The following is an 18,172-nucleotide window of genomic DNA, read 5'->3' on the forward strand; positions in this document are numbered from 1 at the left end:
CGACAAGCGGGATGGATCTAAGACAACCGGGTCACTACAGCGACCAAGGTTGTACTCAGGAGCTAGTAAGAAATCTTCTGACTGTCCGCGTGGTACCCAGGATGACCTCTTTCTGTGCTTGGCTAATCAGGTAAGTATCTAATTGTAGACGTTTCGTGTTTTCAATCATGTGTGTCTCCACCAGGCCATTTACCGATATTATGAGTGGGAGAATTGATGTTTTCCTCAGACCGTACATTTCTTTCAGCTCAAACGCGAGGTCATGATATTTGGTGAGTTTCTCAGTGTACGCTCGGGCGATATTATCATCGGCGGGTACCGTTATGTCTATTACCTGCACTAATTTTTCGGTCTTATTAAACAGAACTATGTCCGGCCGGTTATGCGATATTGCCCTGTCCGTGACCATAGTTGTGTCCTAGTACAGTTTGTAGACATCGTTTTCCAGGACGCTGAAAAACCTTTGCCATCGCGTTGTGGCGCTCCATGTAGTCCTTTGGAGCCAGTATTGGGCATGAGGATGTTACATGCTGTATTGTTTCCAGGGATTTGGAACATTTCCGGCAGACGTCTGTGGGTATATTGCGGCCTGTTATTCTTTTCATGTACGCTCGTGTGGGGACCACCTGATCCTGTATTGCCACGATTCTGCCCTCAGTTTCCGGGTACAGGTATCCTGCTTTGAGGTAAGTTGATGACTCCGATCTCAAGACATTATCTGATTTTAAACCTCCGGGGTATCTGCCGTGGAGAGCTTTACTGTGCCACTCCTCCGAGAGCTGCTCCATTGATCGCTCCTGTAGGTTGACGGAAGGATTTGCCAGCTGCATTGCCGAGAAGTCATCCGCCTGGCATATAGTCTCATAGATAGGTGAGTTTTTTGACCTGAAGTAGTTTCTCATTTCTGATATTATTTTATTATGAGTTATCTGGATGTTCTGGAGCCCTCTACCTCCATCATGCCTACTGATGTAGAGTCTACTAGCGGAGGAGTGGGGATGATGAACTCCATACCTGGTGAGTAGCTTTCTTGTCTGAATGTCCAATGCCTTCAGCTCGGCAGATGTCCAGCGTACGACCCCGAATGAGTAGCTCAAGCAGGGTAAGGCCCATATATTGATTGATGTGAAAAGTGGCTTAGAATTGAGTTTAGCCTTCAGTAAACTCTTTAGTCTTGTGAAGTATTTTGTTCTCAGTGTTTCTTTCACATCGGCTGTTCTAATAGCTAGGGCCTGCTGTATGCCAAGGTACTTGTATGCTTCATGCGGTTTTAAGCATGCTATTATAGAGTCGTCCCACAGCTTTATCTCATCTCCATCCACAATCCTTCCCCTCTTTACGTTCAGTACCGCGCACTTATCCAGTCCCATTTCCATACCTATTGTTTGACTGAAGGAGGACACAATTTCCAACAGCCTTCTCAGTTCGGCTTCGGTTGCTGCGAACAGTTTCAGGTCGTCCATGTAAAGCTGGTGGTTGACTTTCAATTTTCTGGTTTTATTTAATACGTATCCATACCTGGATTTATTGAGTATCTTGCTGAGGATGTTCAACGCCAGGCAAAACCAGAGCGGGCTCAGAGTGTCGCCTTGGAAAATTCCGCACTTGATCGCTATCTCTCTCGTTTTGTTTGTTCCATTCTTGGTCTCGATCAGTTATGTTGTTTTCCATTCTTTCATTAGATGTTCTAGAAGATTTATTATTTTTTCTGATATTCCGTACAGTCTTAGTACTTTGAGTAACCAAGAATGTGTCACCGAATCAAAGGCCTTCTTGTAATCAATCCAAGCGATTGATATACTGCGGAGCTTGCTCTTCGCCTGTCCGGTAATGATCTGGTCAATAAGCAGCAGTTCCTTGCACCCCTTCGCATCCTTGCAGCAACCGTTTTGTTCTCGGGCCAAAATATGGTGTTCTCTCACATGCTTCCAGATGTGCATAGTCAGGGTGCCCGTGAGTATTTTGTATATTGTTGGCAGGCATGTTATAGGGCGGAAGTTTTTGGGGTCTGATGTTATATTTCCCTTCGGTATTATCAAGGTGGTGCCCAGTGTCAAGGATTTTGGGATAACGGTTGGGTCTAGCAGCGACTTCTGAAAAAGGTTAGCCAGAGCTTGATGGGTGCTCGTAAAGTGTTTCCACCAGTAGTTCTGAATTTTGTCCGGTCCCGGCGCAGCCCAGTTGTTCGTTCTTTTGATCACGCATTGCACATCGGTTCTAGATATTTTTATGTCCTCCATACCATATTTCCAACTTTCGGATTCAGCTTCCTTTATCCAGCTTGCCCTATCGTCATGTTTCTCGTCTTTACCCCATATGGCATGCCAGTAATTGTACATGTCCTCTGTCTTTGGGGGTTCGCCTTCAACTCTTGTGTCGTCTTCCAAGCTCCTAAAGAATTGCTTTTGATTCTTATAGAAGAGCTGGTTGTTGTGATATCTTTTTGTTCTCTCGTTGTATCTCTTCATGTGGTTACCAAAAGCTTTTATTTTCTGTTTCAGGTTGTCATACAGTATTTGCAGTTTCTCCCTCAGCTCCGGTGTTCGAGCTGGTATTCGGTATTCAGATGCTATTTTTCGGACTGCTTTATGAACCTTTCTGGACACAGGCTCATCATTCAGGTAAGTATGCAATGGTCCGATTTCTCTCCTAATCTTATTTATTTTTCCTTCCAGGCGGGCTTTCCAGGGAGGTGGAGGCTTCTTTGCTTTTGTATGTGCCTGTGTGATAGGTTTGCCCATCTCCTCACACACCGTGATTGCGCCTGCGTAGACCAGATCAACAATGTCGCTTAGGGTAGAGGTGTTCGATATGTTTGATCCAATCGTTGCGTCTATCATGCGAACTACTGCCAGCATATCATGCGAGCCTTTCAATCTGGGGATCTTAGGTCTGTCTGCAGGGTTCATTCCCGAAAAGAAGAGGATGTTTCTCTTTAGCAATTGTTCAGCTCGTTTGGCTGGTGGAGTGCTTGTGTCTATTGCATGCTGTTGTTCTTGCTGCAGTTCCTGTTCTTCAAGCTGTTCTTGTTTTTCGACCACTATTGCTGCCAGCGGCCAGATGCTTTCTTTAATGGATGCAAGTTCTACGCTAGAGAACTTCTGGTTCTCAATAATCCATCTCACCCGATTTGCCAGAAGGTTAGTGTATAGCTGTTTGCCAGGCTTTAGGTCATTCCAGGTCTCGGTCAAGGTTTGACGATAATTTCTATCTGATATTTCTTCCATAGTCTTAGCTACAAAGTGAGCACGCATAAGAATGACGTTGTCGTCCTCTGTCCAGCGTGCTCTCCCGTCTCGTCTTGGCACCTGAGCGGGCCGAGGTTCTACCTCGTCCAAACTAAGGGCCTGTCCTACTTCGAGCATGGGTCTTGCTCGCACCACAGTCCCTCCCACCAGGCTGATCCTCCGGACGGCTCCGAGAGGGGCCAGCCCGCATCCTCTTGCTTTTGGCTTCTCGTAATGGGAGCAATATCTTCTCAGTACCCGAGGCTGCCAACCTTCGGGCACCGGGCGACTCGGGTACGCGGGGACGTCAACCCCCAAAGGCATGAGCCCCCCTGCGTATATATATATATATATATATATATATATATATATATATATATATATATATATATATATATATATACAGGGTCTTTCACGAGGAACCTCACCCATATTTATATGGGAAACTACTGAACGTATTTTCATGAAATTCAGCACTTATAAGTAATTCACGATAATGATGAAATCTAAAATATTTTCAAGGCATGAGCACCTCCGGTTTTTCCGGAAATGACGTCAACTTCCGTTTTTCAAATTAGAACACCATTTTTTTATTGCAGAAATAGATTCCTTAGAAAAGTTATTTTGATGTAACATTTTTCAGTTTTGGTTGGGAAAATCTCTCTGAGCAGGAAAATTCGAAAAAAGAATCGAAAATAGAGCTGCGCTGAAACAAGAATAACTTCGAAGTTTTTGGATGGAAAGTTGACGTCATTTCCGGAGAAACCGGAGGTGCTCATGCTTTGAAAATATTTTAGGTTTCATCAGCATCGTGAAATACTTATAAGTGCTGAATTTCATGAAAATACGTTCAGTAGTTTCCCATATAAATATGGGTGAGGTTCCTCGTGAAAGACCCTGTATATATATATATATATATATATATATATATATATATATATATATATATATATATATATATATATATATATATATATATATATATATATATATATATATATATATATATATATATATATATATATATATATATATAAGTTAGATAAGGGGTGTGGGAAAATTGATAAGTGTTATAATGTCACTCTTCTTTATTTCATTTAGTCGACGTTTCGATCCCAATGGGGACCTTCTTCAGGACTCTACAATAGCAATAAAAAACAGTCAAAATAAGGCAATCACAAGTAAAAATAGTACATACCGAAATACAGAGTTGTAAAGATCTTATTTGAACACAAATCAATAGCACCGAACTGGTCATAATGAATTATGACCAGTTCGGTGGGAGAGAATTGGATGGATCACATACAGAAGGAATTTCAACAAGTTCAGCAGTCGTAGGAATAACGTGAAAATGAATTCTGTGTTCTAGGCCATTTCTGTGAGAGGGGATTGGTTTCGGTTCATGGAATCTTTCAAAAAATCGCATTTGTTCTGAGTTCGGTGAGAGTGAATTACTGCGACCAATGTGATTTAATGCTACTCTATGTTTCATCTGTCATGTGCGTGTATTCTGTGGCAAGTCTGGTTGACAACATTTTTGACAACCTCTCATTTTGTTGATTATTCTGTTTACCTTATTTACTTATTAAAATTGATTTCTACTCCTTTACTAACGAAGTATCAGATCTTTTTTCGCTGAAGTTGTTGATGTTCTTGTTAGTTGCTTTCTTGAGAGCTATTGATTTGTGTTCAAATAAGATCTTTACAACTCTGTATTTCGGTATGTACTATTTTTACTTGTGATTGCCTTATTTTGACTGTTTTTTATTGCTATTGTAGAGTCCTGAAGAAGGTCCCCATCGGGATCGAAACGTCGACTAAATGAAATAAAGAAGAGTGACATTATAACACTTATCAATTTTCCCACACCCCTTATCTAACTTATAACTATTGTTGTATATTGGGAATTAAAATTGTTGATATTTAAGCATGGGGTTTTATGCAGAAGTGAGAAACAACTATGGAAGAGTAGCATATGAAGCGTTGAAGTCATGGTCGTCATATAATATGAAACTGGCATCTTATAGAAACCGAAGAGTGTTCCTTTTGGAATGCAAAAGACAGGGTTTACTTCCCAAACATATTTCCAACAATATGAATTATTTGTTCAGCTCAGCAAGTGATTCAGGTTCGTCCAGACAGGTTCAGGCTATGTTGGAGAAATCAAGACGTCTCGTTCTTCAATTTGAGATCACTGTGACTGTGAGCAGGATAGGAAGAATGGAGTGTGATTCTTCCAGGTTGTGGCAGATCTTGGAGGGGTTGCTTCCACCAGAGATGCTAAGTCGTTTTGAAACTTACCAGTCCAGAAGGTACAGAAGAGAATTTGCTGCTATCAGGGAGAGAAATCTGATGAAGGTGAGAGCTCTATCGGATGAACTTCTAAAGAGAGTAGAACCACAGGAAAGGTGGATTAAGAATGTTAGTACTGTTATTGTACCAGATAGAATATTGAAATTTCTAGCACTGGGCCCCAAATTCGGCATTGATATTCCTTTAAGGGAGGTTTCCATGTCGAGGCTGTTGTCAGATGTGGAGGGCATTATTGATCTCAATGATAGACTGTCAGATGAGGGAAAGAACATCAAACGTTCCCAAGCTGTTAATATTATCACAAACTACATCAAACCTGGAAAAAGGACTAATAATGTTTTCCAGAGAGAATTTTACCACTGTAAGAGATACCTAAGTGAACATCAAGAATTGCTTGTGTTACGGGCTGATAAAGGCAATGTTACGGTTTTGATGGATAAGGATCAGTACATAGAGCTCTCCAACGAAATTTTACCTAATGAACAATATTACCAACTTCTTACTAACAGAGATCCAACCGTTACAATACAAGGTAAATGTAATGCATTGATTAAACGATGGGTCAGTGAGGGCCACATAACACAAATACAAGGTAAATCACTGTACATTTACAATTCAGTTCCAGCTAGATTCTACGGTTTACCAAAAATCCACAAACCCATTCTTGCCTTGAGACCAATAATATCATCTGTTAACACCCCCACATCCAAACTGTCAGTTTTTGTTTCAGACATCCTGTCTAAATATCTTTCTTCTACCAGAAGTAGATATTTTATTGAAGATTCCTTTGCTTTTGCCCAGTATGTGAATGATTTCCAGTTACCTGTTGATTATGTCCTGATCAGCCTGGACGTTGTATCTCTTTTCACCAACATTCCTGTCGAGTTAGCAGTTTCAGCTGTTGAGAATAAGTGGGATACTATCAGAAACCACACAAGTCTACCAAAAGAAGAATTCATCCATGCCATCAAGTTCCTGTTTTCTTGAAACTTGAGAAAGAAAGATCAAAGAAATGAAATAAATTACAAATAAATCACACTCGGAAAGTAGCGATGGAACACAGGAAAGTCACCGGTAATACAGACAGGAATAAAACGGGTCTTACCAATCCTAAGAACTTCTCACTTCACCACACGAACTCAAATTCTTTTCGTGTACGAGGTAAGTGTCAAATTCACGAATATAAAATACTGCACTAGAACGTCCAACGTTCAAAAAGAAAATTGCAAACTAAAAATTCAACTCTAAAATATTACTCCAGGACAACCACAAAACAATCCGCTCAATAACTATCAGAAAATATCAAGCTCGAAGACACCGACAGGAATAGATAGGAAAATATCTTTATACTTCGAACACACCGTCGAGATTAATTGGAAAATATCTTTCTACTTCGACGACACCGACAAGAATAATTCTCCTTTTCCGAAATTTCTCACTTGTAATGTCGGTTGAAAGGGGAACATTTCGAGTCTCAAAATCGGCGGTGTGCTTATGATAAACAAACGACAACATGTAAAAAAGAACATATTGAAGAGATAACGTCTATCGCGGTGTCGCTCGGGAATTTTTATACATAGGCTGATATTTTAAATTGCATCGTTATATTTTCATGAAATAAATAAATTAGAAATTATTCCAAATGAATTTGCCTGAAGTGGGCGAAAAATACCTTCACTGCTCTCAATTAAAATTTTATTTTCACCTACTCATTTGACTGGTAGAATAATGAAGGAATTCCAAACCTGGGGCAAATTATACTGGGTGATTCTAGTAAAATAATTATTGAATTTTAAACCTGGAGTGAATTAAACCGGGTGATTCTAGTAACGAATTTCACTTATTTACACACCCCCCTTACTTGCTCGAAAAAAAACAACACCTGCTACCTCGTTGTTCAGAAATCTATTGGCAGGCGGCCTATATAACCCCTGGATGAAACTTCAATGACCAGTGATAGAGGTTGGTCGTAGCAGCCCGCATTGAATTCCAATAGCCTCGGGGTTGGGCCGGTCTGATCTCGTTTCCTGATTGCGGTTTCCATTAGCTCTCGATGGCTCCTCTTGTCGCCTCGTTTGGACTCGACTCTCTTGGGGTAACTCTTTCGGGCTCGAATATTCCCTGGACATTACCCTCTCGGAGTCTTGGCCAGTAGTCGAATGCTTCTACCACCAGCTCGTTTAGACTTGCTAACATGGAATCCACCAATCTGACATTGAATAGGTCCTACTACTTTCTAGACATGTCTATTCTGAAACATAAAAGGATTAGCGCCCATTCGTATAGAATCTCCCACGACCAACGACGACCCACTTCGGACTCCAACATAAGGTCGACCGGACGGTCGGCCTCACACTCTGGGAATTCAAATTCGCATTGTGGTCCCATCTTCAGAAGAGGCGGATGAGGTGACCACCAAAGATTGTGGCATTCTCAGCAAACGAGCGGCTAACACGGTTACACCTTATTGGCATGCTCTCCACCTAGCTCATCCTCGTGAAACGGTTTCAAATCTTTCACGTGGATATGACGGAGGCATTTACCCGACTCACTTTTCAAGTCGTAAACCACTGGAGAAATGACCTTGGTAACGGTATAGGGACCAGAATATTTGGGCGCTAATTTAGTTGCAAAGCCTTCTGCCGCCGACGACAACGGATGTTCCCGGCGCCAAACTTTGTCACCTACCCGGCACGACCACGCTCTCCTCCGGAGATTATAATACCGACTCTGTTGGTTGAATGCACGAGCCAGCTGGGGTCTAACAAACTCCCGGGTCTCTTGGAGTCGCTTGATGCGATTTGCGTATTGGTCTATCCCTTGGACCTGTGGTTCCTCCGTCGATTTCTCTGCGTCACCTTTGGTTCCTGATGTCCGACGGTTCGTTTTTGGGGAGTGAACCTCCCGACCGAAATTCAGGAACGCCGGTTTGAATCCGGTGGACTCATGTTTGGCAGAATTCAACGTGAAAGTCAGTTCTCTCACTCGTTCACCCCAGGAACGATGATCCTGCTCGCAGAATTGTGCTATCATGGTTTTGATGGTCCAGTTAGCTCTTTCCACGGGATTGCACTGTAGCGAATAGACAGGAGCGAACCTATGTTGGATACCTAGACTCTTCAGGTTTTCCCTAAATAGACGTCCGTCGTATTGAAAACCATTGTCGCTTATGACGGTCTTTGGACATCCAAATTTCATCAACACTAGGTCGTAGAACGCCTGTAACACACCTTTACCCGTGGCTGCCCGGAGTGGTTTGCATTCGATCCACTTCGAGAAACGGTCCTGGAACATCACGAGGAAGGTATTACCCCTTTTGGAACGAGGTAATGGGCCTATTAGATCCGTGCAGACAGTATGCCATGGTTCGGTGATGTGGTACGGTTGCATTTTCCTTGGGGGTTTTTGCTGGCAAACCTTGTACCTCTGGTATTGCTTGCGCCTTCGAACGTATTGAGCTGCTTCACGAAACATCCCAGGCCAATAGTAGCTTTGGGCCACTCGAGATATGGGCGATTCCCAAGTGACCAGCAACCGGCTCATCATGGTTCTCCCGCAGTATCGACTGCCGATCCTCGGTCGGGATGCACAGTTTCCACGGTATTCCCATCTGTGTTTCCGCGAAGTCGTCAGCGCTCCAAAAATATCTATATAACCTTCCCTCCTGTATCCGGTAATCTGGAAATTCCGCAGGATTCTTCGAGACCTCCTGGTATTTCTTGGTATACCACGCGCATCGGTTCGTGTTCTTAACCACATAGACCTGTTCCTCGATTTTCTGCATCTTGGGCTTACTCGGACGGTATCTAGACTTTTTCGGTTTAATCTTCGGTTGGGCCATCCTTTTTTCTTAGGAACCTCTAAGTTCCTTCTCCGGGAACTTCTGAACGACTCGTGTTTCCTGTCGGTGCAAGGAACTGATCGATGAGTTGTACGGCGTGGAGATCGGCGAAACGGCTCTATTCAGCAACTTGCCCTTGAGGCAGTTCCGCTCTAGTTTTCCGAACATCGGCAATCCCTGGACATTACGCCTTGCTTCCCACATCAGGAGCAAAACAGCCTCGGCGTTGATCGCCACTCCCTTCTCAAGTGTCCGACCTTACCACAACGCCAGCATTGAAGTTCTCGGAGCCTGGTGTCTTCGAACCGAACGACCTTCGCATCACGATGCGGTGGGTCTCCGAGTTTGACTCCAACTGACCTAGACTCCTTGTTTGGTGTCTCTTTCTGGGTCTTAGGTGTCGACTTTGGTTCATTTTTCGGTGGCTTCATTTCTTTCGGCCTCTTGGACGGTAGAGACTCGACGATGAAGGTCTGTGGAATTTTCCGGCGAGGTGTTTCATATACCAGGTGTGGGTCATCGATCAGACCTTTGTGAGATGGAGGTGGAGTATATATGGAGTATATCGAACACCTTTCCTCTGGATAACAGCTGGGCATAATCGTTGATCTCTTAAAACGCCAGAGCCTTCTGTAGGGCCGGCAACAGATGATTCCTGATTATATTCACCTGCTCTTCTTCAGGAGGTCGTTTTGTGGTCAACTTCAGGAACAGGTTCTGCATCCTTGTGAGGAACATCAGCAGCTTTTCGTCCTTCCCTGAGTTCGTTTCCTTATTTCCTCTAGAAGAGTTTCCTCGTAGTCGAGGGGGAGGAAAGCTTCAGGCAGTTGCTCCTTGAAGTCTTCCCAACCTCTGAATGTACCTCTTCTGGGAATATACCAATCCCTGGCATCCTTCCGTAGTAACTCGAAGATAGATAGATAGATAAGTAACTTTATTTCAAATAATATTTATAAGGTCGCAATTCCTTACGTCGCTCACTATTATCGACCCTGGGTAGATTTTAAACAGTTGGAGAAGGATTCGATTCAATCTAAGGTAAGAGCGATTGACCAGTGGTGATTTCTTTCACTAAATGGCAGTGAATGTCTATGAGACAAACAAAAGACTCTCTGACGATACACACTATATTTAACACTATTCGTTCCCTTATGTACAACACCAAATTATATACAATACTATCCTATATATACAATATGCAAAAATCTACTAAACACCAAAAGCAAATATTTACAATGCAACACGGTACGGAACGAGAACTAAGCGAGGTGAGCAGGTGGCGTTTATCAAGCAGCAGAAATGAGTAAGCAGTGAGCAGGCAAATTGAGCAATGATAAAAACGGTCAAGTGCGGACAAGCATAGAAAGCATGCAGATTAGCGTGTGAAATGCAGTCTAATAAGTCAGATGTGACTACCTATCCTGTGTTCCGTACGGTCTGGTTCGATACCTCTTTATTAGAGAAAGCAAGCCTGAACGGCTGAACAATATCTTCGAATCAGGTCTTGCATCTGCGCATCCACCAAAATGGATATCAAGAGTTCTGCCTGGTGCTAACAAATAAGAGTTGCTCGCAATAAGGAACCCGGCACACAGACTCCACTTGAGAAAGTTGGATCTAAGGAATGAATCCCAATCAGGGTCGGCGCATCCACCAAAACGAATCTCAAGTCAAACTGGGCAGGGTGGCTCACCGATATGAACACGGTGATTCGTGAATCGGAAATGAGCGACCCCTCTCCCCAAGATAAGGAATTCTGTCTGGTAGTCCCAAATAAGAGTTGCTCGCAATAAGGGACCCGACACACAGATTCCACTTGAGAAAGTTGGATCTTAGAAACAGATTTCGATCAGGGTATTCGCCGGCGCATCCACCAAAATAAATCTCAAGTCAGACTGGGCAGGATGACTCACCGAAATGACCAATGTGATCCGTGAATCGGAAATAAGCGACCCCTCTCCCCAAGATAAGGAATTCTGTCTGGTAGTCCCAAATAATAGTTGCTCGCAATAAGGGACCCGACACACAGATTCCACTTGAAAAAGTTGGATCTTAGAAACAGATTTCGATCAGGGTATTCGCCGGCGCATCCACCGAAATGAATCTCAAGTCAGACCGGACAGGATGACTCACCGAAATGACCACGGTGATCTGTAAATTGGAAATAAGCGACTCCTCTCCACAAGATAAGGAGCTCTGCCTGGTGGTCCCAAATAAGAGTTGCTCGCAATAAGAGACCGATACACAGACTCTACTCGAGAAAGACGGATCTAAGAAATGAATTTCAAGCAGGGTATACCTCAGCGCATCCACCAATTCACGACTCGAGTCAGACCGGACAGGGTAATCAGCCCAAAAGACCGCAGTTATCTGGAGATCGGAAATAAGCAACCCCTAAGGAGTTTTGCCTGGTAGTTCCAAATGAGAGTTTCTCGCAATTAGGAACCGGACAGACAAACCCCACTTGAGCAATGAAGATCAAAGAAATAAAATAAATTACAAATAAATCACACTCGGAAAGTAGCGATGGAGCACAGGAAAGTCACCGGTAATACAGACAGGAATAAAACGGGTCTTACCAATCCTAAGAACTTCTCACTTCACCACACGAACTCAAATTCTTTTCGTGTACGAGCTAAGTGTCAAATTCACGAATATAAAATACTGCACTAAAACGTCCAACGTTCAAAAAGAAAATTGCAAACTAAAAATTCAACTCTAAAATATTACTCCAGGAAAACCATAAAACAATCCGCTCAATAACTATCAGAAAATATCTAGCTCTAAGACACCGACAGGAGTAGATAGGAAAATATCTTCATACTTCGAAGACACCGGCGAGACTAATTGGAAAATATCTTTCTACTTCGACGATACGGACAAGAATAATTCTCCTTTTCCGAAATTCCTCACTTTGAATGTCGGTTGGAGGGGAAAATTTCGAGTCTCAAAATTGGCGGTGTGCCTATGAAAAACAAACGACAACATGCAAAAAAGAACATATTGAAGAGATAACGTCTATCGCGGTGTCACTCGGAAGTTTTTATACATAGGCTGATATTTTGAATTGCATCGTTATATTTTCATGAAATGAATAAATCAGAAATTATTCCAAATGAATTTTCCTGAAGTGGACGAAAAATACCTTCACTGCTCTCAATTAAAATTTTATTTTCACCTACTCATATGACTGGTAGAATAATGATGGAATTCCAAACCTGGGGCAAATTATACTGGGTGATTCTAGTAAAATAATTATTGAATTTTAAACCTGAACTGAATTATACCAGGTGATTCTAGTAACGAATTTCACTTCGTTACAGTTTGTTCGTGCTTTTTGAGTGCGGTGGTGTTTTTGCAATATTTATGGCCATTTATACGTTCCTTCATATATTGTGTTGTTTGTTCAATATATACCTTAGGGCAATTTAAGCACTTTATCTGGTATACGCAATTTGATATTTTAGCCTTTGGTATCTTTGATTTTAATTTCGAGTTTAAGAATGCTAGGTTGTTTATATTTCTATGTGCTAAATTTATTCCACACTGTTTAAGTGATTGATTTAAAGTTTCCGATAGGCCCTGGATATATGGTATAGATACGTATTTGGGTGATTCAGCTTCGATATTTTTAGTTGTTTGTTTTTCTGAGTTATATAGCATAAAATTTGGTTTCTGAAGATTTTGTTTATCATTTTTAGAGGATAGTTGTTCTGAATTAGTATGTTTTTTGCCTTAGTTATTGTCTGTTTTCTGAATTCTGGACTTGTCAGACCGAGCTCTAAAACTGACAAGTCCAAAATTCAGAAAACAGACAATAACTAAGGCAAAAAACCTACTAATTCAGAACAACTGTCCTCTGAAAATAATAATAATAATACCCTTTATTAGCAAAATATACTATTTACAAACAATGAAATTACAGAAATACAATAATTCAATCATAATGGTCCTTAATGTAAGAAATCAATAATTTTCTAAAATTCCTATAATTATCACAATTTTTTATTTCATTTGGCAATTCATTATATAAAGTTAATCCTTTTACGAGTGTTGACCCTGATGCCGAACAGGTACGAAAAGAATCCACATAAAAGTTATTTATATTTCTTGTATTATACTCATGCACTTCAGATATATACTTAATATTTTCAGATAAATAGTTTGGCAGCATTTTATGTTCAATCTTATATATCAATTCTAATGTTCTGAATTTAATCCTTCGCCATACATTCATCAAATTCAACGCTTCTAACATCAACCTAATTGAAGTTCCTATATTATACCTCAAGACCATTCTCATACTACGATTCAATATTTTTTGCAGCTTATCTATGCTATTCGATTTCAAGTTGAAAAATAATGACGCGCAAAAGTCCAAATGAGGTCAAACTATTGCCCCAAATAACAACGATCTAGTCTTCATATCTATTTTATCACTAATTCTATTTATGAACTGAATTTTTTGTGCCATCTTCCCCGCAATATACTCAACATGTAATTTAAAATTCAAATTTTGATCCATTTTTACTCCCAAGTATTTAATTGATGTTGCTTCTTTTAAAATATTTTTTTTATTGACACTCTTATATTTTCTTTATTTATTTCCTTCAATCTAATTTCGCTACCAAAAAACATATATTGCAATTTATTTGAATTCACTATCAGTCTATTATCTCCCATCCAGTCTTTTATAATTTCTAGATCTTCATTCATAATATCAACTATATGATCACTATTCTTTCCCGTAATATATAACATGGTATCAGTGGCCAGTGATCCCAGCCCATCGACCACCGATAGGGACTCCAAGCTGCAGTTTCTGGTCGACACTGGAGCAGATCTGTGCGTCTTTCCACGAAGTGCAGCCAACGGTGAAATAGAGAAGTCAGACTACGTCCTATCAGCAGCCAATGGGACACCCATCGCAATGTATAGTATAACCACCCTCACGCTGAACGTAGGACTACGCCGAGATTTCACCTGGAGGTTTGTCATAGCAGATGGATCCAAACCCATCATCGGTGTCGACTTCCTGAGCTTCTACAACCTGTAAGTGGACGTACTAAACCAAAGACTTTTGGACGCAACCACCCAACTCACTACTCGAGGAGAACATTCCAGAAGTCAAGACAGTCAACGGATCCTCCAGATACCATCAGCTATTAGTGTCTTTCTCAGAAATTTCCCGACCAGAATGAGCTCCCGGACGAATCACACACCAGACACAGACATCACTTCAAGACGACGCATGGACCATCAGTTGCATCGAGACCACGGCGCTTGGCATCAGAGGAATTCAAGGCAGCCAAGAAGCAATGCTCCGACTAGGAATCTTCTGTCCATCCAACAGTCCATGGTCGTCACCGCAACACCTCGCACCAAAGGGTTCAGAAGAATGGAAAGCATGTGGAGATTACTGAGCTTTGAACGCTCGGACTATCCCTGACCAGTATCCTGTGAGGCTAATACAGGACTACGCGCACATTATTCAAGGGAAGAAGATCTTCTCTACCCTCGATCTAGTACAAGCGTACAACCAGATTCCCTTAGCCGAAGAAGACATACTTTAGATCGCCATCACGACTCCATTTGGTTAATTCGAGTTCCCATTCATGACTTTTGGACTCAGGAACGCTGCTCAGACCTTCCAGAAATTTATCGATGAAGTTCTACGAGGACTAGACTTCTGCTTCAGCTACATCGATGACGTGCTGATCGCCTCATCGTCCGAAGAGGAGCATATGGAACATCTTCGCACCATATTCCAAAAATTCCGAGAATACTCCATCGTCCTCAATCCAGCAAAGTGTAGTTTCGGACAACAAGAAGTTAAGTTCCTAGGCTACCTCGTCTTTGCTGAAGGTACGAAACCACTTCCAGATAGAGTCTAAGACATTGGGTATGTTAAACTTCTATCGTCGTTTCATACCCAGAGCTTCACAGACATTGGCGCCACTCAATGACTTACTAGTTCCAACGTTGAAAGGAAAAGCGAATATCCAGTGGACCCCAGAAGCCACAACAGCATTTGCAGAAGGGAAGAAGATGCTAGCCTCAGCAACATTGCTGGCGCACCCCAAGGATGGTACACCTTTAGTCCTGGTGACCGACGCATCAGACATTGCAGTCGGAGCGACCCTTCAGCAAATGATCAACAGCGATTGGCAACCACTGGCATTTTTTTCGAAGAAGCTGTCCCCACCAGAAACCCGATATGGAGCCTATGACCGAGAACTGTTAGCCATTTACCTAGCTATCAAACATTTCAGGCACATGGTACAAGCCCGAAACTTCACATTCTTCACGGATCACAAACCCCTGCCTTCAAGCAGAAGCCAGAGAAGTGCTCCCCAGGCAGTTCAGACATCTGAACTACATCTTCCAGTTCTCCACCGACATACGCTATACCCCAGGAGAACAGAACTTCGTCGCTGATGTTCTTTCAAGAGTGGACGAAATTGCTCCCACCTTGGACTATGCAGTATTAGCCAGATCACAAAAGGACGACAACGATCTACGGAGATATCTGCAAGGCACATGTCCGACTACAGCTGGTAATAATCAGGCACGGGGTTGTTGCAGATCTTAGTGTCATCCGCAAACTGTAAGCAAGGTGATTTCAGAAGACGGGGCAAGTCGTCAATGTACACCAATTATTATTATTATTTGAACTGGGGTCGTTTTGCTTCGGTGAACCTTCCGGGAACTGCGACCATGCAGATCTTTTGTTCACTACCCTACTCATTCATAGAAACCCAGGGAGGTCGTCAACGACGTTAAAATGTACACCAATAAAAGAAGGAGACCCAAAACCGATCCCTGAGACACGCCGCTTGCAACAGATCTAGCCTTAGAGAAAAAATCGGACACCCTGACGGAAAACGTTCTGTGCTGCAGGAAAGCGGAGATCCATAGTAGTGAATCTCCCCTGATTCCAAAGTGTTCGAGCTTTGCGAGAAGGCGCCTGTGAGGAACACGGTCGAAGGCCCTCGTTGAGTTTAGATAATAATAATAATCAATCAAAAAATCAACACATTTACAACTGCAAAAGGAGCAATTGTCATACAACCACTAGACAATCCACGAAAAACTGCAAAGATGGGAAGAAAAGCCCCCACATGGACGACATATCAACGAAGTGAACCAGGATCATGTCGACCTTGAAGCGTCGAACTATTGGCTCACATCAGGTGCGATGTAACCAGAAACGAAAGGATTTCTTTAAGCCATCCAAGATCAAGTGAACTCGACTAGAAATTACTGCAATAATACCATGAAAGATCGAACTATTACTGACGATCGATGCCGTTATGGGTGTCCAACGAATGAGACAATCCAAAATATCACAGGAGGATGTCAAATGTTTGCAGGAAATGAATATGAAGATAGACACGATATAGTAGGAAAGATACTACACCAAGAAAGGGCAATCAAATTGAAACTAATTCATTCCGAAAAAGTACCATACTACAAGTACCAACCAGAAACCATCCTGGCGAACAAACGCTACTGGGATCGTACAGTTTTGACTGACAAATCAGTCGCTCACAACAGGCATATACTGCTAGTCGATAAACATCAAAAGACAGCAATACTCATAACAACAACATGCGTCAAAAAGAGGTGGGAAAAAATTTCAGAATTAAGGGACCTCGAATTTCAGATAAAGCATCAGTGGGGAATGATATCAACTATTTCAATTATCATCTCAACAACTGGAATAGTGCCCAAAAATCTCAATTGGAATATCAAGCAACTGGGACTTAGTGAGTATATATGTCATATAATGCAAAAAACTGTTCATTCGGGTACTGCAAGGACGGTGAGAAAATTCCTAGGAAGCGAAGGACAAGTCCAAGGATCGCGTGTAAGAGGAAAAGAAGTTCGACGAGAACCAGGGGCACCACAAGGACCAGACACGACCGAGCCCTTCTGATATTTCAAATATCTGGGATTGAGTGAATGTTCCTCTTAGCGGGGAGTGAGAAGACGACGGCGAGCAAAAGTCTGGGATAATAATAACATATATAGGGTGTAATATACACATATATAGGGTGTTCCATTTCAAAAAACACCATTGGCGTTGGATTAATTATTAACGCACTTCTCTGCATAATAACGGAAGTTAACGTGTTCGTTAACATTTTTAAAAGTTATCTCAAAAATTAATCCGTTTTTCAAAATGTTAACTTCGTTAATTAACGAAACGGATTAACGAGTTAATGCCCAGCTATGCTCTTATTAATGTTCTAAGCCTCGAACACACTGACACTGACAATGATGTCAGATCTACAAAACGGTCCAAAGAATCGGTACCTACAGCCTTTGTGAGAAGAAGCGGTAAACTATTTGAAATATTTCATTTATGCTATAATTTGAAAACAAATGAAAATGGAAATGACTGACCTGAAAGTGTTTTATTTATAGTTATCTTAGAGTTATCGTCCCTTTTCCATTTGACACTAGGTTGTGGATAACCTGTTGCCTTACAAGTTAATGTTTCGTTGGCACCTTCTCTAACAATAACATCACTACTGCTCAAAGAATCGTCAATATTTGGTGGAACTGTAAAAAAAATATATTTCAACAATATTTCAATATTATTAGATTTTAATGTATTGTATCAAGAATAAATTTGTACATAATATTTAAATCACTAATATCAATAACGAATAAATTGAGATTTGACTCAAAACATAAGAGTACTTTACAAATTGAAGAGGAAACAATAAAAAGAACTGATCCACTCCAAGTACATCGCATGTAACACAGATTAAACTAATTATTT

The 18,172-nt window shown here is 41.5% G+C and overlaps 1 protein-coding gene across 3 annotated transcripts in view; it reads right to left on the reverse strand.

Annotated features, from left to right (window-relative positions):
- The window catches only part of LOC123682000 (neurotrimin-like), a 910,163-nt gene that overhangs the window by 179,288 nt on the left and 712,703 nt on the right, over positions 1–18,172 (reverse strand). For all 3 annotated transcript variants that reach the window (XM_045620378.1, XM_045620380.1, XM_045620379.1), the window contains one exon: positions 17,791–17,949. In XM_045620378.1, the coding sequence (XP_045476334.1) occupies positions 17,791–17,949 (159 nt within the window). The remainder of the gene's footprint in view (positions 1–17,790; positions 17,950–18,172) is intronic.

Source organism: Harmonia axyridis, chromosome 6, assembly GCF_914767665.1.
Source record: "Harmonia axyridis chromosome 6, icHarAxyr1.1, whole genome shotgun sequence".
In the NCBI taxonomy this organism is placed as follows: domain Eukaryota; kingdom Metazoa; phylum Arthropoda; class Insecta; order Coleoptera; family Coccinellidae; genus Harmonia; species Harmonia axyridis.